The sequence below is a fragment of the Camelus ferus genome, chromosome 12, assembly GCF_009834535.1.
Source record: "Camelus ferus isolate YT-003-E chromosome 12, BCGSAC_Cfer_1.0, whole genome shotgun sequence".
Classification (NCBI taxonomy): domain Eukaryota; kingdom Metazoa; phylum Chordata; class Mammalia; order Artiodactyla; family Camelidae; genus Camelus; species Camelus ferus.
In genome coordinates, this window is record NC_045707.1 from 20,243,357 (window position 1) to 20,267,976 (window position 24,620).

Genomic DNA, 24,620 nt, shown 5'->3' on the forward strand with positions numbered 1-24,620 from the left:
TTGGAGTAACATACTGTTCTGTTCAAATCTGGGTTCTGTCATTTACGGGTTGATAAGTCTTGGACAAGTTATTTTTTCTCTCTTGGGCTTTTATTTCTTCACTAGTAATGGTGATCATTCTTTTGGAGGTTGTCTGTACAATTAAATGAATACCTGGCACAGGGCTTGGCATTTATGAAATGCTCAAGAAATGGTAGACCCTATTATCATCATCATTCATGCTATTGTATCTTGTATTTCCCTGGGCATATAGTGTGTTTTGCACACAAGAGGTACTCAACAACTATTTGATGAATCTTTGCTTTGGATGCATAGGCAGGCTAGGCTTTCTCTTCTATCCTGAAGGCACTCCTGATGGGAAAATCTCCTCTACTTCCCATTCTGGGTTGAAAATTCATCTGTTCTTCTGTAGCAACAACTTGAGCATTTTTGTTTGGTTTCCTCTCAGTTTTAGGCTTGTTCACCTTCAAAATATTTAGTAGTTGGCACAATATGATGCAAGGAGGTTCCCCTCCCTCCCAGCAGAAAAGCAAGGCAAAGGAAGTCTGCAAAAACAACCAGGGGTGTTAAATTACTCATGTTTATTTATAACAGACCTTCAGCCAGTACAGTACAAAACTTACAGTAGTATATCTCCGTTACACAAATATTTACTTACAATATATTACATATACAAAATGCTTTGCAATAAGTCTCAAAAGCTAGTTTAACTCCTCTTGAGAAAGGAGAAAAACTCTTAAAAAAAAAAAAAAAAAGAGGAGGAGAGGGGAACCAGAGGAAGAGGTGAAGGGGTAAATCCAAGGAGACACCAAGCATAGGCTACAAATGAAACCCTGGGAGAGAGAAGAGGTGGTATTGCACTTGCTTCTGTTTTAGTTTTTCTTTTTGTTCTTCATAACTTCTGATTAAAAATATATATAATATATATATATATTATATATATATTATGTACACAAGGAAAGAAGCTGCCAGAAGTATTACAAAATCCCATCTGCAGCTTGGATACTGACAAGAAAAAACAAAGGTCTGGAAAAGCGTCTATTTAGAAATTTTCTTGTGTGGTGTTGATTTTAAATATCAGTATAAAAGAAAAACACCTCTTTTCTCCATGTGGGTTTCAACGTATTTTTTTTTATTTACTTTTTTTTTTATGCAAAAAGGGCTGGGAGAGAGCATGAGGATGTTTGAAGTTCCAGAGCTGGAAGGCTCTGGAAAGTAGGATTTTGTACCTAAGACCCTGGTTAAAGTGCAGTGATGGTCTGGAGAGAGACAGAGTGCCCTTCTCTCCCCTCCTTAGCACCTGGGCTTGCCCTTCCAGTCTCTGCTCTCATGGGCTCAGAGTATGGCCTCAGAGCATAGTCCTTCATGTTCCAGGAGGCTACAGGTGCCAAAACTGACTGGGGAGGGGGCGGGGCACCCTAAGGCTCTGATGCCCCAGGAGGGAATAGTCCTAATGAGGTGCCACCAAATACACAGCAGACGTAGAAGAGGTGGTGGGGGCACGTCAGTCGGGAAGGGGCTCAATAACCAGAACAGTTGAGGGGAACCCCAGATACTAATCTCAGCTCTGCTGCCATTCTGAAACAAGAAGCCAGTTCGCTGGGGTGCTCTGGAGACTCTCCCCTTCCCCGGAGACCACTCTCCTCCCAGCGGACTCCCCCATCCTCTGCCCTTGGCAGCATCTGTTTATTGCTACATTGTCAAGGAGGAACAACCAACCCACAGTGCCCCTCCCTGGCAATCTGGTTCTCCTGGGGAGACCGCATAATGGGGGAGAAAAGGAGGAAGAAGAGAAGGTTTTTAGGGTCACCTTTCCCAGAAGAGGGTAAGGTAGACTCTCTTAGAGCCCTTAAGAGCCCCAATCCCAGGGTCTGTTCCTTAGCCAACCCTTTACCATCCCCCTAAATTATCCCTGATAGGGAGTGAGAAAAGTAGGAGGCAAAAGAGCCAATAAGGAAAGGACATGTGGAAAGAAAGATGGAAGGGAAGAGAGAAGGAGAGAGGGAGAGAGAGAGAGAAGGACCAAGTGTTACAACTTGTGAGGTGTTGTGTTTGGTTTTTACTTTTTTTTTCTTTAAATATAGAAAAACAGGCTTTGGTTTGAATCTCAAGGAAGCAGAGAATGGGATGGCTGTGGCCTTGGGCAGGGAACTCTTGTAGAAAGAGACCTCCACTTGCAATGGAGCTGTATCTCCTCCTGCCCCTTTCTCTAGGTGACCCAAATAGCCAGGGGTCTCTGCAGCAGCCAGGAGAGTGCCCCCCTCCTGCCCTACGTCTGGGAGCTGACTGTAGAGGGGGCAGTAAAGGAAGGCCCCCAATTCAGTTGCACCCATCCCATTCTTGCTGGGACAGGAGTGGAATGGGGTGAGGGCCACGTGCCCTTGTTTATCCTGGGATAATTTTTGGTTACACTGAAAATTAGAAGAGAGAAAAGACACATCCTTTTCTCCCTGCCACTGATCCTAAGAACAGGGCCAGGAGCCCGGGAATGAGAGGGTGAATCCTACCAGGGGGAGAAGAAGGCAGCATGACTGGGGGGCTGAGGATACTACCCCCTTGTCATCAGGCAGCAACCCACCAGCTTCTCAGAGGACAGGGACACCCGGAGCCCCTGAGAGCCCAGGAAGGTCACTAGAGTGAAGAAAGTTGAGAGGTGGAAGAGAAAGAGAAAGATTTTGACCCACCCCCTTCCCTGGTTCCCAGTTAGGCACCTGTGGCTCCCAATGTGTCAGAGACAGGATTGCTGACCTAGCCTTGGCCCCTGAGAATATAAAATTGGGGCATTCCAAAGAGAGAAAAACCACCAGAGTAGACTGGCAGGCTGAAGAGAGTAGAGCAGCGCTGGGGGTTGTCTGAGGAGAGAAGACAGATCCCGAATACAGGCTTTGGGGAACTCATATTACCAGGGGTCTGTCAACAGGACCCTAGGTCCCACGGTGCCTGGGGAGATTTTCTCCAGCCCCTCCTACTTCCAAGTGAGGGATTTCTTCATTCGTTCAGAAATAGTGCAAGCTGCCTAAAGTGAGAGGGCACGAGAGGTATGAAGTACCAGTTTGAAGGGTCCCAGAGAGGAGATATAATGCCACAGAGCTAAGGTAGGGCCAGAGGGAGCTACCAGCATCAAAACTGAAGAATCGGATAATGTAAAAGGTGAGGACTTAACTCAAGAAGCTCAAGGTCTCTTAGCACTGAGAGGAGCCTCCTACCCCTGGGGCTGCTGGAGGAAGCTGGATCCAAGAGAAAAATGAGGCCTAAAGTGGAAGGGGACGGTGGGCAGGAGGGTTGGGGAGTAGTAAGTGGTAAGTAACCACTATAAGGTAAAAAAAAAAAAGAAAAAAAAAGCAAGAGAAAAATCAACAAATTATATTAATAAATAACTCAGTGAGATGGTGGGATGAGAGGAGAAGAGAAAAAGTAGAAAAATAAGCAAAAGACCTATTTCATCACAACGCTTAGATCAGTCAGGGAGAGGAGGAGCGTAGTGGGGAGGGATCAGGGTCAAGTGTGACGTCCTGTAGCCAGTGGTGAGGGCTACACAACCAAACAGCTTGGGATGTGGTGGGGACAGGGCTAGACTCCTGCAGCTCGGGCAGTGGAGTGGTGGGCTGAGTGGGGCGGGGGCAGTAGGTCGCTAGCCCACCTTGTGCTCCCCCCGGACGATGTGGGAAGAGAATTCGTACCGGTCCTGGCTGTGGTAACCACAGATGTTGCACTCAAAAGGGTCTCTGAAGCCATGGCAGCCCATGTGGATGGTGAACATGACATGGTCCAGGAAGAGGATGCGGCAGTGCTCACATTTGAAGGCCTTCACTGGCTCCCCGCTCTCACCCACCACCCGAAGCACTTCCTTGGAGGGGCCTGGGGTGCCCCGCAGTAACCCCTCCTGTGGCTTGGGGTCCTCTTTGGCGTAGGCGGGACTGGGCCGGCCCACCACAATGGTGGGCGGTGGCTGGGGTGGGGGACCCTGAGGGAGGGATACCACCCCCCCAACCCGATCTTCATGGTTGCTCTCTGTATCTGTGGAGTCCTGGCAGCCATTGCTGGGGGATGCCCCAGGGTCAGTCAGGGGGCCTCGGGCCCGGTAGAGGAGGGGACCCCCATCAGCCAGGTCCTCGGGTCCCTCACCTGCTTCTCGGGACCCTGGAAGCTCCAGTCGACTGGGGAGGGGCTGCATCTGAGTGTAGACAGAGCTGATGACGGGCGTGAGTTCCGAGATACAATTGGTAGGTGGAAGGCGGAGGGGACGCAGATGCTCTGCCCCTACAAAGGCCAGAGAACCTCCAAAGCCAGGCTCCAGGCCGTGGTGTGCCACCAACTCCACATCCTTCTCATAGCCGCCCGAGTTCACATCGTAGGGGAGGTCCGAGAGGCTGAATCGCATCTGCTTTTCGCCTGCGGAGAGGAGGGTCTCAGCAGAGCTGGGTTTGGATCATTCCTAAGCCCCTCAGGATTACTTCTTTGTTTGTTTCTTCCCCCTGGGGATGACTGTGACTTTATTTACCATGCCTCATTTACTTCCCTTGAGGTCAGGTCCTCTGTGGGGCTGCTCCCCGACCCTGGGCAATAATCTTAGAGAAGGACTCAGTCCCAGCTCATCAATCTTAATTCCCCCTTCATTACTCTCTACAAAGCTCCAGGTCCTTAGGGAGCTAACGACAAGGGCGAGGCCAGGCGACCACACATGCACCTTCTGTCTCTGACTCTAAGGGCCCTTCTCTTGGCCCCCATAGACTTAAGTCTTTATTAGTGTCCAAAACTGGAAGAGCCGAGTCCCCGCACCCCTGCTTCAACACTGACCCTCTCCCACCCTCCTGAGGTACATTTTCCCTCTTTGCTCCCCTCCTGTTCTGGGGATGGATTCTGAGCACAGGAGACCACCAGACTGCTTTCTTTCCCTCAAGCAAATCTGCAGATCCAGTTGGTCTAATGGCCACCGGAGCTCAGATTTAGGTGAGCTGTGGCTTAAAGCTGACGTCTCCTTCCAACTGGACTCTTACCTACGAACTTCTGAGGGGTGGAACGCTTGCGTTTCGTGAGGCTGTTGGCCAGACGATCAATGAAAGTTGGCCTCTCAGAGGATGAGTGCAGCATGGAGTCTGGCACCATCTCCAGGTCCCGTATCTCATCACCTAGTGGGAGGGAGGTGGGAACAGACAGTAGCGGCTTAGTAGGGGCAGCACGGGCCCAGCAGCCTCTGCCGGGGGAAAACCAGCAGCTCAGGAGCTGAGGGAGGTCACATCCAGTGACTGGGAAATGTGGCTCGCCTCACATCACCCCATCTAGACCTCACCGCAGTGTGTTTCAGGTAACTGGAGACAATCACGTACATCTGACCTTGATTTTATGCTTATGTTTTCTCTCTCCCTTTAGACTGAGGACATAGAGCAAATCCACCTCTACCTCTGACCATCCCTCAGCGCCCACCACAGGGCTCTTCACCCCCTGGGGCGCTCAGCACAATTACTGAAGTGACAGTCCCCTGTTCCACAGACCTCATTCGCTGTTGGGGTTGGTGCTGGGCTCGTCCGTGTCCCGCACTCCCTCCAGCCTGGCCCTCCACTGCCCTGTGGTCCTCCCGCAGCCTCACCTGATTGGCCGGCCAGCGCTTGGGCTTCAGTGCTGAGACTCTGCAGGTAGTTGTGGCACCGCTCCTTGTGCTCCTCCAGGGTGCTCTGCTGTTTGTAGCTCCGGCCGCAGTAGTTACACTTGTAGGGCTTGCCCACCGTGGGAGAGGAGACTGGGGGAGACAGGAGAGAAAGAGCATCAGAGGTACTTCCCCCTGAGCCCTGGCTCGACACAGTCACCCAGGAGCAAGTGGACATGGGCATGACGAAGGGATGCTGCTCAGCTGAGTTCTTCTGCTTGTCTTTCTTTCTCCAGCTTCGGCCAGCAGGCATGGATAGGTGACCAACCCTTGGAGAAGAGGGACAACATGTAGCTATGGGAGGAGAGGGGGCCCCAGGGACAGTTGGTGGGCCTCAAGATGGCCACGTTGCTGCTGAGAGGAAGGGAGGACCCAGGGACTTTGTAGGGGATCATCCCTGGCAGGCAGGCTGGCCCCACCCCAGGATCTCAGAGTCTGGGGCCCAGACTGTGGTTTAACCTTTCCACGTGGCAGGCGGGTGTAAGTGCTGTTTATCAGACAAGGGGATTTTTTTGCTTACGAACTATCTGCTTCAGTTTGGGGGAAATTGGTGGGCTGGGGTGACAGAAACAAGAGCCCTTAGACCTGCCAATATGGGGAGGGGCAATTTTCATTGACCTTTACTTGTACTTTTACCCGCCTCCCCGACCTGGTTGTACTGCTCATTTTTCTTTCTGTCTCTCTATACTGAGATACCAAGAGAGCCCTAGAGAACTCACCACTGAGAGAAATTCTAAGAAGAAAAACCAAAAAAGAATAAAATAACAAGAGGAAAGTAAAGGAGAAGAGTAAAAGGAAGAGAACACCAACTTTGGGGTCTTTTTTTTTTTTTAAATAAGGAAAAGGTTATAAAGATTTTGGCCAGAAACAGATTGAAAAATAACATATGATATCACTTATATGTGGAATCTGAAAGAAAAAAAAAAAGACAAACGAACTTATTTATAAAACAGAAACAGACTCACAGACATAGAAAACAAACTTATGGTTACCAGTGGGGGAAGAGGGTGGGAAGGGATAAATTGGGAGTTCGAGATTTGTAGATACACACTACTATATATAAAATAGATAAACAAGTTCATACTGTATAACACAGGGAACTATATTCAATATCTTGTAGTAACTTATAGTGAAAAAGAATTTGAAAACGAGTATATGTATGTTCATGTATGACTGAAGCATTATGCTATATACTAGAAATTGACACAACACTGTAAACTGATTATACTCCAATAAAAAAATATATATATACACAAAGAAAAAAAGAAATGAAGTAGAAATTATGTATTAAAACTTTTTTTTTGTTTCCACTGAAAAAAAAGGTTAGGAAAACCGAGATCAATACTTCCTTTAAAGACAACTTGAGACGTATTTGTGAGAGTAGAGAAACAAGGTATTGTATATTTAACATTTCTTGGTACTATTGAGCAGGAAGACAGGAGAAAGTATCTCCAGGAGGCTGGTAATTACTACCCCCCCCGTCACCTCCCACCACAACACCTAAACTGGGCCTTGACTCAATCAATCTGCCATTTCGCTCTTACTCCGTAAACACGAGTATTTAGGGGATGAGATGAATGTCATGGTCCCTACCCTCCCAAGCCTCTTGGGGAAATAGGTTTAATTTAATTAATAAAGCAAAAAAACCCTGTTGTCTAGGGGAGGGACTTCTTTTTCCTTACAGTGTGGACTGTGATAGAAAACATCTCACAGCGATGGGACCCAACAGTGTATCTGTGCTCGCTTCTGTCCCTACTAATCTTGTACAGAACAACATCTAATATCCGCCCAGCTGGCCTAGTTGTTGTTGGTAGGAATTCTCGGGGCCAAGCCATCCTTGTTCCAAACCAGCAGGGGGAGCCGCCCCTTTTCTGAGGAGAAGGAGCATGACACCGTGGCACCTGACATTAGTGGGAGCCCAGCGAGGCTGCGGAATAGCTCTGTGATAACAACATTACCTTGGAATTGTTATAAGGATCACCTGAGGGAGGAGACATGCGTGACATGCTTTGTAGGTTATAAGGCATGAATCAATAATGATCGTTCTCCACGTACACAGAGATAAAGGGGTCCCAGCCCCAAAGTGACAGAATCTAGAACAAGGTAGGTGGCTGGGCAAAGTAGAAGGTGGGGAGGTGATTGCTCTGTCCCTTTAAATCCTGGCCCAGAAGAGTTTAAGCAAAGAGAAAAACAGCAAAGAAAGTTTCCAAGGACAGACCCTACTAATTCTTTCCCCTCTGCCCTTCTTCCGGCCTTTTCCCAATCTTGAGCTCCCTCCTTCCTGCCAGCTCAGCTCCTGGCCTCTTCTCAAGTCTAAGCCGAAAGCGTAAGACTTAGCTTCAAAAGTGCTATCTGTCCAGCTGATTCAGAAAGATGTTGACTCAAGCCGCCTTGGCTGGGGCTAGGAAACCTGGTTAGTCCAGTTCCCTGGCACTGTCCCAAACGCTGACCTCAGGCACCCTCTGGATTTGCTCTTGCCTCTGAGGTGACAACCTCTTGGGACGGGAAACAGAAATGGGATACAGTTTTCCTAGGCCTCCCTTCTTCCAGTTTGGGAGGCTCATGGATATTTACAAGAATCAGCAGGAAATAAAGAGGAGGACTGACAGAGGTTGCCCGTGACCTGTGGTGCTGTGGGGGGAGGTGAAGATGGTGACAGGTGTGGGGCCTGGAGCACATGGGAGTGGAAGGAGGGGTTCCCCTGGCGCTCAGGGGTAGGGGGTGATGGGGCCCAGATGGTTCTGACATCAGCATGAACTTTAAAAACAAAGTCAGGGAGGGTGGCTGTACAGAGCCAAGAGCAGTGCCTGTGCTCCTTTTGGTCCATGTCACGGAACGTGGCTGATGTAAAATACCCCATCAAAGAGTCCCCTAAATTCCCCATGGGGCCCTGCTACCCCGCTCTGTGAGTGCTCCCCCCTCCTCAGCGACAGGCACGGTAACTCCCCAAACACAGGAGAGGTCGCCGAGCTCTATCCACTGGGTGGACTGGACAGGCCACTGACCTGAGTGTGTGCGGAGGTGGCCAGTGAGTGCATCACGCCGACGGCAGGCGTAGTTGCAGAAGGGACACTTGAAGGGCTTCTCCCCAGAGTGCAGCTTGATGTGGCGCAGCAGGTTGCCCTTCTGGGTGAAGGAGGCACCGCACTGGTTGCAGTGGAAGGGTCTTTCCCCTGCGAGTGTAAGAACAGATCCCAGAGAACCGGCTGTGAGCAACTCTGAAGGCTGAACCTAGTCCTTCACCCTCCGCTCCACCCTGCCCTGGGGGCAGGAGGGTATTCAGGAGGTGGGAACAGTCTGACCCCGGGAAGGTGTGGACTAGAGGTGTGTGGCAGGGAGCAGGACACCAGGCCTAGAACACTGGGCCAAAGACTGTCATCAAAAACTGAGGCCCATGGGGCTCACTCTGCCCCCAGACCCGGAGCAGCCAAGAAGAAGCTTCTGTTTCCTTTTTTTATTTTTTTTTTTAAATCATGAGACAGGAGGGCTCAAACACTACCCAGGACCCTCTTGAGGCTACACACCTTCCTCTCCATCACCTCCTGAGACAAATATCAGCTTTTCTTTGTAACAATGGCAGAGGGAAGTGCTGGGAAGTACAGGTGTTGAGGGAGCCCAAATTCCATCCCCCCTCCTTTTTCCTTCAGCTGGAAACTGCGAGGAGAGACCCTTCCCCTTCCGAGGCTGCCCCACCGCAGCATGGCCTCCCAGCACTGCCTCTGCCTCGCCAGCCCGCCTGGAGTGCCTCCCGGAGCCTGGTGGACTCACCCGTGTGGCTGCGCTTGTGCACCATGAGCACGTTGGGGCCGATGCAGACCATGCCGCAGACGTCACATTTGAGCTTGCCAGTTGGGCAGCCGGATGCCACCAGGGGAGTGAGGCTCTGGCCCGCTTCCATCACAGTAGCCCAGCGGCTCCGACAATGAGTCTTCCACGATCACACTGTCATCCTTCTCCAAGAGCCGCTCATCCGGCCCCAGCAGTCTGCTCGACTCCTCATCGCTGTACATCTCCACCTTGATGGAGTTGGCTGGAGGGTGGGATGGTGTTTAGGAGAGGGATAGGCAGAGGGGGCAGCCTGCCCATGGGCCAGCATGGCACTCCTGAAGTCCAAAACGCTATCTCCAAGCCCTGAGACGTTCAGGCTTTGGAAGAGGCCAACACCCTAAGTATCCCAGGTGGTGACCTCTGGGTCCTACTGGGACCTGAAACAACCTTTTCCTCCTGTCCCACCAACCAGGCAGATAGACTTCGAGAGAAAAAAGCCTGGGGTACATGGATGTCTTCAGCCACTGGGGAGAGGAGGAGAATAAGGGGAGCCTTTTTCTCCCCTCTCTTGTCATTAAGAAAGACGTCTGGCTTGGCCCTGAGCAGGAAGCCAGCAAGTAACAGTGGCAGGGGAAAGTGGTCCTAGGAAGACTGCAGATGGCGGGCTAAAGAGAGAGCAAAACTGGAAGACGGACGTGGCTCACGTTATCGCCCCCATAGGACTGAACATCTCTACTCTCCGTAAAAATCTGGAGAGGGGGATGGAGGAGGGAGGAGCCATTGAGGAGAAAGCTTTGGCTCTAGCTCTGACCTACATTCCTGGCTATTCCAACCATTTAGAGAATGTCACAGATCCAGGGCCAGCTGAGGAGGGGCAGTCATGGGGACCCTGTCTGGGCAGGAGACTGGGGGGCACTGATGAGAACCTTCTCATCTCTATTTCCTACCTACCTCCAGCTCACGGCCATTTCTATCTACTCATTTGTCCAGCTCCAGAATTTCTCTTTGGAGCCTTTACCGTAATCCCACCCATGCATCTTTTAATCCCCCCCTGGTCACTAGGCAGTGACCGTTCACTCTCTTCTCAGAAGTCGGGGGAACCCTAGACACTGAGCTCCTCAGTGCTGTTAGAGACTCTGAGCCGGAACCCAGAAGGAGGCAGCGCTGGGGAAACAAATGGCTGCCATGGAAGGCGAACGGAGGGCCAGACACAGACGGGGAGCCTGGAGCCAAAGGAGGGCAGGAGCTGCACTTACCACTGAGTGAGCGGCTGGGAGAAGAGTGCTGGCTGTTGGGGGTGCTCACTGAGGGCCCCACTGGGGCCCCGAGGAACTCCTTCTCCAGAGATGAGTCCCCGCTACCTTGGAGGAGAGAACAAGAGCAAGGGTGAAGCTGCAGCTGGAGCCACTTACTGTCCCTCGCCTAATCTTTTCAAAATTCAGCTAAGTTTCATGAACATTGATCTTGTAGCCTAGTACAAGGCAGTGCTGTATGCTGGGCACCGTACCTTGTGCCCTCGCCAGGCTGGGTGCCCGGTGCTGACTTCCGCGAGCTCGGTGGCCGCACCTTGCCCACCCTACCTTTATCTAGGCCTGAGGGGAAGAGCATCACTGCCTGACGTCCACAGGAAGCAGGGCTGGGGCTGGGCGGGCCGGGGTGGAGAGGAAAATGGGGGCCTCAGGAGGGAGGCGGTTCAGGACAGCCGTTCCTCCCTACTCTTCCTCTCCGGTGCCCCTGACACCAGGTTCAGGATCTGCAGGAAGGGCAGCTGGAATTGTCCCTGAATCTAATGATAGTAATAGTAATCATAATGACAGCAGCTAACATTAACTGAGTGCTTACTACATGCGAGGCATCATTCTATGCACTTTAAACGAATTATCTCATTTAATCTTCACAAGAACTTTGTGAAGTAGGTGCCAATATTATCTTAATTTTGCATATGAGGAAACTGAGGCACAAAAAAGGTTATGTTACTTGTCTGAAGTCACACAGCTACTAGTGGTAGAACCTGGATCTGATCAACAAACAGTAAGTACCCATGTCCTTAACATCACCTGTACAGCCAATTGGGAGTCACTGTTTCAGGAGGGGAGAGGTGGGCCCATTCGACTCTCTAAAATCAGCAAAAATGTGGCTACTCTAAAAAGCCTCCTATCTGATATGATTCCAATCACACATTTACTACTTGATGTTCCCTTGACAGTGAAATCATCAGTTAATTCTCCACATATTCATTTTAACTTGTTGACAAATTGCTTCGTAAAAAATGCTTTTTTAAGAGTGTCATATACGTTTTAAAAAATCAGATAACATACCTGAAGATACGAATCATGTCTTTAAAAAAATTTCCCTCCTCCCCACAGTCTTCTGCACAAATATACGGGTGAAATAAAACACGTGTGGACAAACACAGACACAGACACATATCACATATGTAGATACACACAGAGAGAACATACCTGCGGGATAGACATGGCCATAGCCGTCTACGTTATCTGCTAACATGAACATGCATAGACATGTGCACACAGGCCTAATGTGGAAGACGCTGAGAGAGACAAACCCTAAAATTCATCCCTGAAGTCCACCTATTAGTACTTTACCCAATTTCCCGGCTATGCACATACTTACTTTCACAAAATAAAGATTCCATTATAAAATGGTTGGAGTCTTGGGCCTGAGGCAAGAAATCCGGAACACACCCTCCTGAGGGATCCCTCTCCAGCTTTGGTCAGTGGGAAGAAAACAACCACTCAGGACTTTGGGACCATTTCCCATTCATATCCTCTCCTAAAAGTCCCATTTCCCCCATTCTATCCCGTCAAAGCCTGAGGAAATTTGTTCACTATCTATAGAAAAAAACCTTATGGCTTGAAACTGAGGTTCCCCAGCTGGGGCTCTTTAGATGAGCCATGGTTATCTAAAAAAAAGTTGACCCAAATCAGGACCACACACATATCATGAAGTGAACATCTCAGAGTTGAGGGTTGAGACTTGTAGACCCAGACACAGTTTTAAATAAGTCCTTTCAACTAAGAGTAGGGTTTACTAAGGTTAGAAGGGCTGGAAGGGTATCTTCTCATTCCTTTTCAAACCTTAGTGCTGACTTGCCCTAAATCATTGGATGTTAGTAATGGGGGAAGAACAGGGCTCGGGGCCCTGGCGCTGAGTCCTTGACCCTAAAAGGATGAGTGAGCTTGCTGGAAATCCTTCGCTGGTCCCAGCCTACTAGGCTGAGGCTGCCTCTTGGGGCCTGGGGCTTGGTATATGGAGAAAATATCCTTAAAGGGATATTTAGGGACATTAAGGGGAAAACATCCTTTGTGGCTCTCCCTATTAAGGCCTGGGAACAGGAGGAAGAGCAGGTACCTCCAGAGTCACGCCAGTAGTTCAAGGGGCTCTTTGATGCCGTTGCCGTTCCTAGGATAAAGGTAAGAGGCACAACAGGCTCAAGTCTACTTTTATGGGGCTGATACAGAAAAATGAATCAGTTTCAGGGGTCAGAAAGCCTTTTTGGGCTCCAGGGATTTTGAGTTCTAGCCAGACGGTGAAAAGAACTTGAGTCAGATTTAGGAAGTTCAGCAGTTCCTCTCTCAGCCCCAGAAACCCCAGTGAGGGAATTTCAAATGCCTGGGACTCCCAAGAAATCCCGGACTGTCAAAGCCAAGAATTAGGGCTGCTCTCAGGTCTCAGAGAAATTTTCCTGGTCAAAGTCATCATAGATTGGCTGAACCCCTGGAGGGCAAAGCCAAATCATGAGGTTCACATCAGAGAAACCAGGAGGTGGGTAAAGGGCAGAAAAGCAGGAGGGAGAGAAAGGAACCAGGGCAATGTCCCACATGCTAAATGTGTTTCCCATGTTGAGGGAGCCGAGCCCTCGCTCCAGCTGCCCTTCCTCCATCCCTTCAAAGAGTGGCCACCTCTAGGGAAGAGCCATGAGGTCCGGAGCCTTCACACTTCTCTGCCAGGGACCTTATCCTAACTGCTTTCCCTTTCTTGACCATGGACTCCGGGGGGCAGGATGCTAGCCTGCTAGCAGGGAAGAGTGGGGTACAGGAGCAAAGAAAGACGCCCATCCCCAGCTCTATTGTGGGGAGGAGGCTGAGGCCCCTTAGATCTCTGTTTCAGGTTGAGGCATCTGCTGCCGGGGCTCCTCTTTACGTAGATTCTCTCTATTACCCATTCCCACCCCAGCCTGTCTCGGCATTTCACCCCAGGCAGCTCTACATCTGTCCCCAAGGCCTAATCAAGATGTCACCACAAGCTCCCACTGTCCAAGTCGCAGTCTTTGCTTAGCAACACCAAACACCCTTTCCCATCCTCCGCAAGTATGAGGAGGAACGCCCCCTCCCCCGCCACACACACAGCCCCCATCCTCTCCCTCTCCTCAGGCTTGGGAGTTGTTACTGAATTGGTTCCCTAGCCCCAGCACCCCCCTCCCCCCCTCCACTAGCCACCTTCTGCCTGAACTTACATTATCCTTCCCTTGCCGGTGAGACCCTGGGGTGCGAACGCGGCCGCCGCCTTGGAAACGGCGAGGGAGTGCGGGCGGTGTGTGCATGTCTGCGTCTCGGTGGCAGGCAGGGGTGAGCCCAGCCACTCACCTTCCAGGAAGCGTGGATTCCTGGAAGTGAGGGGAACCGCCGTCATTTCGCAGGCAGCGGCAGCGGCACGGTGAGCAGGGGCCCACGGCTGCAGCCAGCAAGAAGAGCTCAGCCCAGGGTGTATGTGTGTGTGAGTGAGTGAGTGAGTGAGTGTGAGTGTGTGTGTGTGTGTGTGTGTGTGTGTGTGTATGTGTGTGTGTGATAGAGAGAGAGACAGAGGGAGAGAGAGGGAGAGGGAGAGAGAGAGGGAGAGAGAGAGGGAGAGCGCAAGCAGCTCACGCCTGGATGTGCCCGGGGAGGGGGCTGGAGAGAGTGTGTATGTGTGTCTGGCGGGGGTGCGTGAGGCTACAGCATCCCTTTCCCAAGCCGGTGAAGGGCTAGGGGTGGGAGGTGTGCACGGGTAGGGGGAGGCAGACGCCGTTGCCCTCGTGCCCAGCAGACAAAGAGGAACCGCACAACAAATGCCTGAGAGAGACAAGAGTGTGTGCAAGAGAGAGAGAGATGGATGGGCCGGCGGGGTGGGGGGAGACAGGGGGCCCCCAGGGAAGGCCCAATCCTCTGCCAGCTGGGGAAAGCCAAGGCCTCAGAGGTCATGGGGCCCAGGACACGGGGCAGCTTCAAGGCTCTCAGATCGGCAGACAGCCCCTCCCCCACCAAACTCAGGCACTCCTTTCCCTCCTCTCCTTACTCCTCCAGGAGGGAGGTCGCTCTCCAGATCTGGGGACTGACAGCCTCCCTGTTCCCAGCAGGGAGAAGGCCCTGCACAGTCCAGATCTCCGGCTGGTGTTGCTCTGTGGCCCTGAGTCCTTTCAGATCCCAGGCAAAATACTGGTATAGCCTCCCCGCCTCCCCTCCCCTCCTGTGCCCCTGGGGCCCCAGCAGCCGACAGCCCTGGATGAATCCGCCCTCTATCAAGACAAGGCCTCTGCTCCCTTCCCTTCCAGAGGAGCTGCTCACTGACGTGCTGACCTACTTTGGAAGACTAGATTTTCTGACTCCAAGAATTTGGGGGTGGGAGGGGCCGTGAAACTTTGGGCTGCCTACCCCTGGATCCTTTTCGGCCAAGGTTCCCTTAAACATCTCAGTCCCAGAAAACTCGGGACAAGCAATGCTCAGTCAATTAGTTGCCTGGGCTGGGTTTGAGCAACTCAGTTTCACTTGAAAGACAGGGAATAGGGGTGAGGAGAGCCTCTGTGGGGCAAATTAATGGATTCCTCCTTTCTTCCCTCTCTTCCCCAGGAGGGAGTGATCTGTACCTTTAGAAAGAGATAGAAGAAGAAAACATGGACTCCAAATTAGGTTCTGTGAGTTGGGAAAATCTATCTGAAGAACAGGAGAGATACCCGCTTCATCATGGGCCAGGCAAAGGAAGGCCACCAGATGCGGGTGGAGGCAGAAGAGCTGTGATGACCTTGAAGGGGCCGCTGCGTGCTTCAGGAGTGGTGTACACTGCCGCCTTTCCCGCTGCTTCCGAATCAATCCGGGAGAGGTGGGTCAGCCATGGGCACTCAGGTGCCCCTCAGGTGGGCTACCACAGCCGTGCTCAGTCCTGCAGGGCTGCTTTTCAGAGTGAGGGTTAGCCCTACCTTGACTGTTCCCTGTCCCTCTCTCAGGTAGCTGCTGACGTCTAGAATTCTCAAAACACAGATGAGGGGTTTCTGGCTTTCTTTCATTCAAAAGCCATCCTGTGCAGAAGACTCTTCTTACCTAGGAAATGCCAACCTGCTGAAAGCCAGGGAGTTTGGTTTCATAGCACAGTAAAGCCAACACCCTCAGAAGTTTTCGTCTAATGTCCAACATTTTCCAGAGATAGGACTGAAAAGAGCTCCACGGGATATTTCCCCAGCTGCCTTCCTAGTTTCTCATTTGCCTGCCTTAGGGCAGGGACGGATTTTCTCCATCTGAGTGATCCCCAGCACCAAGGCAGGGTCCTGAGAACTGGTGTTGCTCAACAGTGGTTCTCTGAATAGGCTCAACTGAGCAGGAGTTAGGAAGATTGGCTGGCTCCTCAGAAGGGCCATGACTGTAGTTCCAATAAAGTCTCTTTCAATTAAATCAGTCCATTAGATCCCTGTCACTCTGTCCAGTATGTGGCAGGGATCAAATGTCTGCCTGTACCCATTCCAACTCCTTTCTTCCTTAAATGAGAAAGGGGTCAGAGTCAACTTCTTCCTTAACATTATGCGGGTGTTGCCAATGACTCTCATATGTGCGTCTGACCTGTCCTGCTATCTCCCTTAGTGCATACTCATAATTCACGCATTGGTCCCACTTTAAGGTAAAAAAAAATAAGCTATAGGTCATTTCTACAATGGTGCTTGGATTACTAATGGGGATAAGCATCACATCAAAATCCAATTCTGGTTCCATCACCTCTTTTTTTTTTTAAGAGATGTTAGGGTTTTTTGAGGGGGGGGGTTAGGTTTATTTATTTATTTAAATTGTTTTAAATGGAGGTACTGGGGATTGAACCCAGGACCTCGTGCATCCTAAGTATGAGTGTTACCACTGAGTTATACCCTCCCTCTTCTTTGTTTATGGGTCCATGGTCCCAAAGGTGGGCCTTTATTTAATTATTATTATTATTATTTTATTTTTATTTTTATTTTTAATGGAGGTACTGGAGATTGAACCCAGGACCTCACACAAGCTAGGCTTGCATTTACCTCTGAGCTATACCCATCCCCCTTCCCTTACCTCTTAAAATCATTTCCTGCCCTGGCATTCTAACGGTACAAAAAATGATTCCTGTCATCCTCGAGACAAACTCTGTCTTAGGCCCTTTTCTCCACCCTCAGAGGGGAGGCCAGATGAAGTTCCTCATTTCTTTTCATCTTGTTAAACTCTGAGGGGATCCTGATTACTTTCATATCCCTGACAGCCATCCATACTATAAGCAGTGATCTCTTCCACCTCAATAAGAGCATTTGGCCAGTATAAAAAACTACAACATCTTATGATCATGGAAAGGACTGGGGGAAATGAGAAGCTCTGCTTTAATGGTTGTAAGCTCTTGGCCCATTGGCTGAACTCATTCAGACCATAGATCAGTTTGGCTTGTCCCATGGAATGTTTGTTTTTTTTTTTTAATATTGAGTTATTATTTTTAAAGGGTGGCATTTCCTATAAGATTTCAATTTCTGATTTCTTTTGAAAAACTGTAAGTTTTGGCTACACTGGATACACACTCCCACATGGCAGTGCCTGGTGGACACTGCAGAGCTGCTGCTCCTTGAGGTAGGTTAGGACACGTGCTCTTCAGTTCATGACAGCCCCATCGGTCTCTTCTGCTCATTATCTGAGCCTAGTTCATTCATCTACATACCCGCATGGCCCCTGCAGGCTTCTGAGATTTGAAACCCTGCTCCACTCTCTACCTGGCTGGGACAGAATGTCAAGTTTGGCTGGTGTCCTCAGGGCACAGGAGAAGGAAACACATCTTCCTTCCATCTCTTTGTTTCAAATCACTTCTCTCTCTAATAGTCTCCACTCATCTTCCCTTCCTATTGCCTTCCCCTCCCCCATCCCTCAAGAAGTCTGGGAAGAGAATCACTGTTTACAGAATGTAAAATGACCACAATAAATGCACACTAGCAAGCATGAGTGTCAGCTCTGTGACTGGGGCTCTCCACTTTGCTCCACAGGAGAGTGTCTGCTCCCAGCCCCTTACAAACAGAATGCACAAGAGGGCATACCAGACATATAGGAGCGGCCATTGCAGTCTTCTATGTCCATCTTAGGGAGATTCTGCTGGAAGAGAAAACAGCTGATATTAGAAGCCAGACGTGAGGAACGAGGAGGTTTCTCTCTAACATTCTGGAGTTAGCAAGAACCCTACAGGATCACTTACGTGTGTTCTGACCCTATCCTAAAGAATCAAAACCTCATACTTTGTCCTGGTGAGAAAGACAATGTACACTGACTTGCAAACCCCAGGGTTTCCTCCAACCCCAACTTCTGCAGACTTCCCCAGTCTCTTGGGGAGAAACACTGTCTTATTCCAGACTGGTCCCTGGTTGTGTTGTTTTGAGAGTAGACCCTCTTCCTGTAGATGGGGTGATGGAATAGGAATGGAGACAGGTTACAGACCAGCCCTCGGGTGGCAAAGAAACAGCCCCATAGAGGCTCTAAACCTTGTTAAGGATGGGGTAGTAATAAGAGGAAGAAGCTAGATTCAGTCATTCAAGGGATATTTTTTGGGTGGAGGGAGCATGGGAGGGGACAGGAAAGTAGAAGATGGAGAAGAGCAGCCCACCTTAGGTTCAGTGAAGACTCCTCTACTGAAGGGGTAATAAATTAAACCTTTAAGTGGCTTCCCTTACCTTCTTGTCAATTACTTTGCTATGATTTTTTTTTTAAGTGGAGTGGTGGGGGGACTCTGAATTTAAAATGCAGGCTAGTCTATTTGAGGGAAGGCAAACAGTAATTGGCAGTAGAGTATTAAACAACCAAGAACTGAGAACAATTAAAAGTGATAATTTGTTGCAATGAATTATCTCCTTAGGGGCCTGTGGGAGGAGAAAAAAAATCTATTTGGTGGAAATTTACATATATCCAAAATTGCTTTCACCCATCATCTAATGAAAAACAAATACCCCAGGGGCAGATCTGGGGGAGCCAGGGTGGGCCAAGGGAACAGGCTGAGCTGCACAAGGATTCTTGGTCTCTAAAGGATTCATTGAAGCAAACAGATGAAAATCTGGTTTGCTTGTAATACTATATTGAGAAAAGTGGGAGTAGGGGGTTCTGGAGGGCACCCCCTCCAGAGGGAAAGTATCTATTACCCTGTCTCTCCTCCCCAGTCATTCTTGTTTAGTGCTGAGAGACATACTCCTGTAAATAGTCTCATGAGAAAGCCCAAGACACAGGCTTTGCTTCACTTTGCAAAGCAGCTCTCCCTAGATTTCATTAGAGAGATTCCTAGCTTTACCCAGGAAGCCTGGGTGTGGAAGAAAAAATTCTCTAAATTTATTTTCAGCTCCTCTTTTCTTGACATCCTCCCTGGGATGGACTGAGACTTAGGACCAGACTGTTAAACCAAGCCACAAGAATAAGTGGTTCCTTGAAGGTTCCCTTAGGGGCAATGATGAGAAGAGCCCAAGTCCACAGTGGTTAGTGAACTCAGAGCCTCTGGAACTAGCCTTAGAACTTGCGGGTGGTCAGGGATGCAAATGTGAGGGAAGGCAGTCTGGTACCCACGGGCCCCTTTCATTTCTGAGTCATTAGCTCCATAATTGCCCTTTGGGATTTTGCAAAGCTCAAGATGCCACAAGTAACTTCCCTCACACACACTGCCCCCAGGCAGGTGAAGCAAGAGTGAGCAGGATTTCCCCTGTTTTCTGCTTGGAGAACCTGAGGCTCAGGGCAGCTAACGGACTTGTCTCAGGGCTCACAGTGAGATCGGAACAAGGAAAAGAGTAAGTCTCCAGCCTCTCTGAGGTGTGCTCTTTCCATTAAACCATCTTGCTTCCTTTCAAAAGCCAGGGTACTCAAGGCCTTCGTGGATCTCCTTGCTTGTCCTGGTTCTAACATCAATTTCCCTGGTTTGCATATTTTCCTTTGGTGTGATCCCTGTGGGAGTGGGGTCTGTTACTTGAAAAGGAAGAACAAGTTGAGCAGGCTCTAAGGGGAGAAATATGCTAATGCAATTGTGTGTGTGTGTGTGTGTGTGTGTGAGAGAGAGAGAGAGAGAGAGAGAGAGTGTGTGTGTGTGTGTGTGTGTGTGTGTGTGTGTGTGTGTGAGAACCAGGAGCTAGACAAGCACTAGGTGGGCAGAGCAGCTGAAGCATAGCATTCAGCTAGTACTGGCTTAGGAAGTATATCTCATTCTTGGACACCTGCCCAAATGGCCCCAAAATAATTGCCAGAAGGGTCTGAAGGAGTTGTTTTCTGAGTTGGACTTTGTTCTTAGAAGTAAACTGAGCTCTTCTGCTTCTTAATTGTTCTTAACAGGTGCCCCATGACACAGCTTGGGCAAAAACCATCTTTAGCTGCCTCCAACTGTCTAAATGCCACGCTGGGACTCCCTGGGAGTGAGATGGGATCGAGGTTCTGCTGTTCCCGATCCTGGTATTCTGAGAGCCACAAGCACATCAGGAGATGTACTTCACTGTCTGCTCAACTCTCCAGGCAGCACATCCCTCTCAACCTTCCCACTCCCTGCCCTTCACAGCACCTCCTTCCCTGCCTGGCCAGCCAGGCAGATCTTAGTGTCTCCTTAGAGGAACTGGGTCAGATTAGGCAGTGCCAATTGGAGACACACCACAGGGGGAAGAGGTATAAGGACGGAGAAGTTAGTTTCACAAGACAGGTTTGGCTCAAAGATCTTGAAAGGAAACTGGCTTTACAGCAACATAGACATCATCCAGTGACGGAGGTCGGCACATATGTACTGTAAATTCAGTTCAGTGAGCTGAATACAAAGCAACTAGAGACAGCCAGTCTCCCAATTCAGAAGAAAGTAGCTCTGTAAGAAGGGAGGAAAGGTTAGTCATTGTAACTCTGGAGACAAAGATTTTCTTCCCTGTTCCTTTGAATGCACTTTGCACCATCACAGGAGTCCTCCATGGCCCTGGCTTTCTCCCATCAACATGATATCACATTTGAACAGGAATGGGCACCCCTTCTAGACAGATTTCCTACCACGCTTCCTGACAAGCAGCAGGGGAGACCAATCCAAGGTCTGACTTCCAAGGGCAGGTCAGGCATCAGCTAGCACCTCCATCTCACCATCTCCCCAAAAACGTTCCCCCAGCTCTAACTATTGGTAACAAAAATACCAGAGCGTTAAATTTTCTCTGTGTAGTGGCCCTGAAAGCCTGAAATAAGATGGACATCACAAGTAATTAAAACTCTTCAAATCCTCCAAAGAATCCTGTTTGATCCAGTGACACTACAAAATGAGAATTTAAAACACTCCCTCCTCCCACCATGTAGCATACTAGGTAGAAAAGTAGTGAGGAGGATATTGGTGGGAAAGAGGGTGGGAGTGGAGAGAGGGGCAAGGGTCCATGCCATCCTTTTGGTTATTATTCCCAAAGTGCAACATGGAGAAGTGGAAGTTTTTTCCTCTGGCCCCTCTTAAGATCTGGGATCTAAGGCAGAGCCCAGTGATTATTAATAAGACAGAACTTTCCACCTTCCTGGACCTGAGCAGTTCAGATACTACAAGTAGACCAAACCCACAGCATCATCTTCTCCTGTCTGTGCCCTCCTGAACTGAATGAAATCTGAGCAAATACACTGGAATCACATAGCTGGCTCTGCGTTCTACCAGGACTTTGCATATTTGGGGAGGGGAAAGGGTTGAGGGAAGAGGTAGAATTAGGCATTGTCTGCAACCTGACTACATGCCCCTTTCCAGGATCCAGACCTTGACATGGAGCAGTTTGCAGCTCTGAAATGACCTTGACGGTCAACCTAGTGCCCTCTGAAGGAAACCCACCAACCTTTTCTCAGCTCATGTGTCTGTATGTACAGCAGAAAGCTCTGACTCCTTTTTCCAACAGGCTGTAGATGGTGACCTTCTGCCTACATACAACATAGACTAAGACAGCTCAGCTTCGTTATCCAAGTGCTTGGGGAGCAGAGCGGAGGGGATGAATTCCCAGATCTCCCTAGGAATGGCCAGTCTCTAAAACAAGAAGGGGTAAGAGCGGGAAACACAACACCTGGGCAGTGGGAAAGTATCACTTCATTTCTCCTTTTAGATCTCAGATGGATGCATCTTTTCTCTTGTTCTTTGCGCTTCCCTGTCCTCCCCATGCAGACTGCGGAAGAGAGAGAATGCTGCTAAGGGTTATGGGTGGGAGGGGAAACAATCTCACCCCTCCATGTCTCACTTCAGGATTTAAGGAATAAGGAAAGGGCCAAACGAAACAGTTTAAATCACTAGGTGTGATGCGCATGAGACGATACTTTGAGTCTTTTGGGTATACCCTTGAGTACATAAGCCCTGCTTCTATAGAAAGGCCCCACAAAGTCACGCTGTTCAGCTGCATGTTTGGGCAGGGGTCATGAAAGTGGAGCAGGGCAGTTCAATTTGAGGTGATGCCCAAAACGGTTTGCTCTCTCAAGTGAAGTCTGAAATGACACGGAAGTCTCAATTAACTATTCTGGTTGGTGTAGGGTGGCAAAAAGGTGGAAGAGACAGGAACAACTGCTTTTGGTGGCTGTCCTGGCCAGAAGTCCCTAATGCATGCTGACCAAAGCAGCTCACTGTTGTTTGGGCCAGAAAAAGATGTTTTCAGGCTCCTCGGCTAACAAGGAATCTTGCTCTGACAATCCAATTTAGTAAGCCTCTCTTCATGTGGAGGGTCTGGGGCAGGGCTACTCCAGGACCTAGGGAATCCTGGAGCTAGAATGGAGTTGAGAGATGACATCCAATCTCTTGGTTTTTAACAGAAGAGGAAATTAAGCTCTGAGTCCCCTATCTGGTTAGCAATAGAAGTAAGACAAATAGCACCCAGGTAACCAGTCGGGTTCTTTCTACTACAGCACAAAGTTAAATCTTGCCACAACTGTAAGGTTTGGGGCTACTCTGCTTGCCCTCTTTCTTGAGTAATGAAATGAACAGTTTTGGGGTTTGCATCTCAGTGACTTAAATCCTTGAACTAGAAATACAGGTTTATGATGGGAAAAGAAAGAACCCTCTCCTTCCCATGTCTGCTTTCAGAGATTATGGGCCTGAGGAAAAAGTCAACCTAGACTCTCACTACATCTCTTTAAGGTAGGAACAGGGCTCCTTGGCTCAAGGATTAGACCAGCAGTATTCCAGAGAGTCTACAAGGTTGATGCTCCCCACCTCCCCCAAGAGGGTGGGGACCAGGCCATTCACATCAGCACTGTCTTTTCTTAGGTGCTTTCATCTAATAAACCTTGAATCTGTCTCTGTTCCCAATACAGAATCCACAACTTCTGAGAAAAGGAGGCAAATAAAAGAGCTTGGAATTCAGAGCCTTTGCCAGCAGGGTCAAGAGACCAACAAAGAGAGTCCCTCTGCCTGTGACATTGTCTACATGCACAGGGCCCCACACTCTTATTTGTTCCTACAGAGTAAAATGAGGCTGGAAGTACCTGTCCAACAATAACTTATCTTTATTTTTCCTTGACTATTCTGTGTGTGTGTTGAGAAAAGAGATGGCCAGTCTGAGAGAAAATAACTTCTTTGTGGATGTTGGGTGGGGAAGGTAGGATAAAAGATAGGATAATGTTCCTCCCATGCTGGGAAGTACTGACTATATACTAAGAGGAAATAAGGAATAAATTTTCAGTTGCATTTTTACTGAAAAAAAGTCAGGACTTATTTCTGAGCCAAGTCTTGAAACATGATTTACCCTTAACCTACTGAGAGTAAGGGGACCGCCCAGAAGCTACAATTCAGCTAACTGCACTCAGTGGGCAATGAAAACATGCTTTGTGCTTGAGACCTCAGCATCTATTGATTAGGACAAGATATGATTCTGAAGCTGCCAAATTGAGGACAGCTCCCACTGTCCTGGGGCCTACTCTAGAGAGACCTCTCCTGCTTCCCCATAGTAAGGTTATTTTCTTCTTTTAAGACTTTATTTTTAACTAAGGAGCCACTCTTTTGACTGTTCTCATGACCCACGGAGCTGTCTGGATTCTCTGAATTAGGCTGTTAGTGGGGAAGGCTGAAGTCCTCTGCACACTGCAAAGCAAGATTCAAGGACCCACTGGCAGACCCATGAGGAGGTGAGGAATTCCCAGCAACCCCTACCAAACAAGATGCTATACTTTCAAACAGCGTCTGATTTGGCCTTTTATCTCGTCTTGTCCTCAGAATTTTAGTTATCTTTAAGTGGAAATATTCTAGGTAGTGAGATACCTGTTTTTAATACTTCCTAAGGATATGAACATGTACCTTCACATAGGCAAAGTGAACAAGTAGCAGTAAGGGAAAACAGCCAGGCCTCCAGAGTCTTCTGCTTGGCTATGATGTTAGAAGGCTTAGAGCTGACCTGTGAGCAAGTCAAAAATATACCAAGCTCACCCTTGATGCTTTGAGGGCTCATACTGGGGAGACTGGGGCACAGCTGCAGCTATCAAACATGTAAGTGGGGGTGGGTAAGAGTCACAACAGTAGACAGTTTTGCTTATAAGAGAAGGGACTGAGGCGAAAGAAGGTGTGCAAAATTTGACACAATGTGGTTGGTAATACATCAAATCTTCCTGGAAGCAGAATTAGTAAATTCTTGACCTTGGAGGGGGAAATGGGGTACTATATTTCCTAAACATCTCATATTTAGGTCTATGTTCCCATTAAATATTCCACTGTCACCCGATAGGGCCATTCATAATTAGAGAGGGGAAAAAAAAGCACAGAAATCAAAGGTAGTGAGGAACTACAATTCTATTAGATAAAGGGGAAGAAAATAACTGGGAATGGGTCTGTGTGAAGAGGTACAGGGAGGGCTGTTTTAGTTCAGACCTGCTTCTCAAGGTCTTTTGTTCTCTCTGGTTGTCTGCCCCAGGACTTTCTCTGTTACATTTCTTTCTTGGAGGTCTTATGCAGTGAATCTCTTCCTTCCCAGGTTCCCCAGACTTCTCACCCTACACAGTACTCCAGACAGCACTTTTCA

At 49.1% G+C, this 24,620-nt stretch overlaps 1 protein-coding gene and 1 long non-coding RNA gene across 2 annotated transcripts; one reads left to right on the plus strand and one right to left on the minus strand.

The window, feature by feature from the left end:
• Window positions 1–1,129: 1,129 nt before the first annotated feature.
• IKZF4 (IKAROS family zinc finger 4) lies at window positions 1,130–23,909 on the minus strand. Its single transcript, XM_014555158.2, is given in 9 exon segments — window positions 1,130–4,392; window positions 4,998–5,129; window positions 5,588–5,737; window positions 8,650–8,817; window positions 9,413–9,491; window positions 9,493–9,674; window positions 10,669–10,773; window positions 17,715–17,766; window positions 23,903–23,909. Coding segments are annotated over 8 exon segments (1,617 nt in total). The 5' UTR covers window positions 17,755–17,766; window positions 23,903–23,909; the 3' UTR covers window positions 1,130–3,631.
• Window positions 14,678–23,058, plus strand: LOC116667616. Its single transcript, XR_004324530.1, has 4 exons — window positions 14,678–14,850; window positions 15,259–15,508; window positions 19,972–21,667; window positions 22,924–23,058. It is a non-coding gene; the product is annotated as an uncharacterized LOC116667616 (long non-coding RNA).
• Window positions 23,910–24,620: the final 711 nt, after the last annotated feature.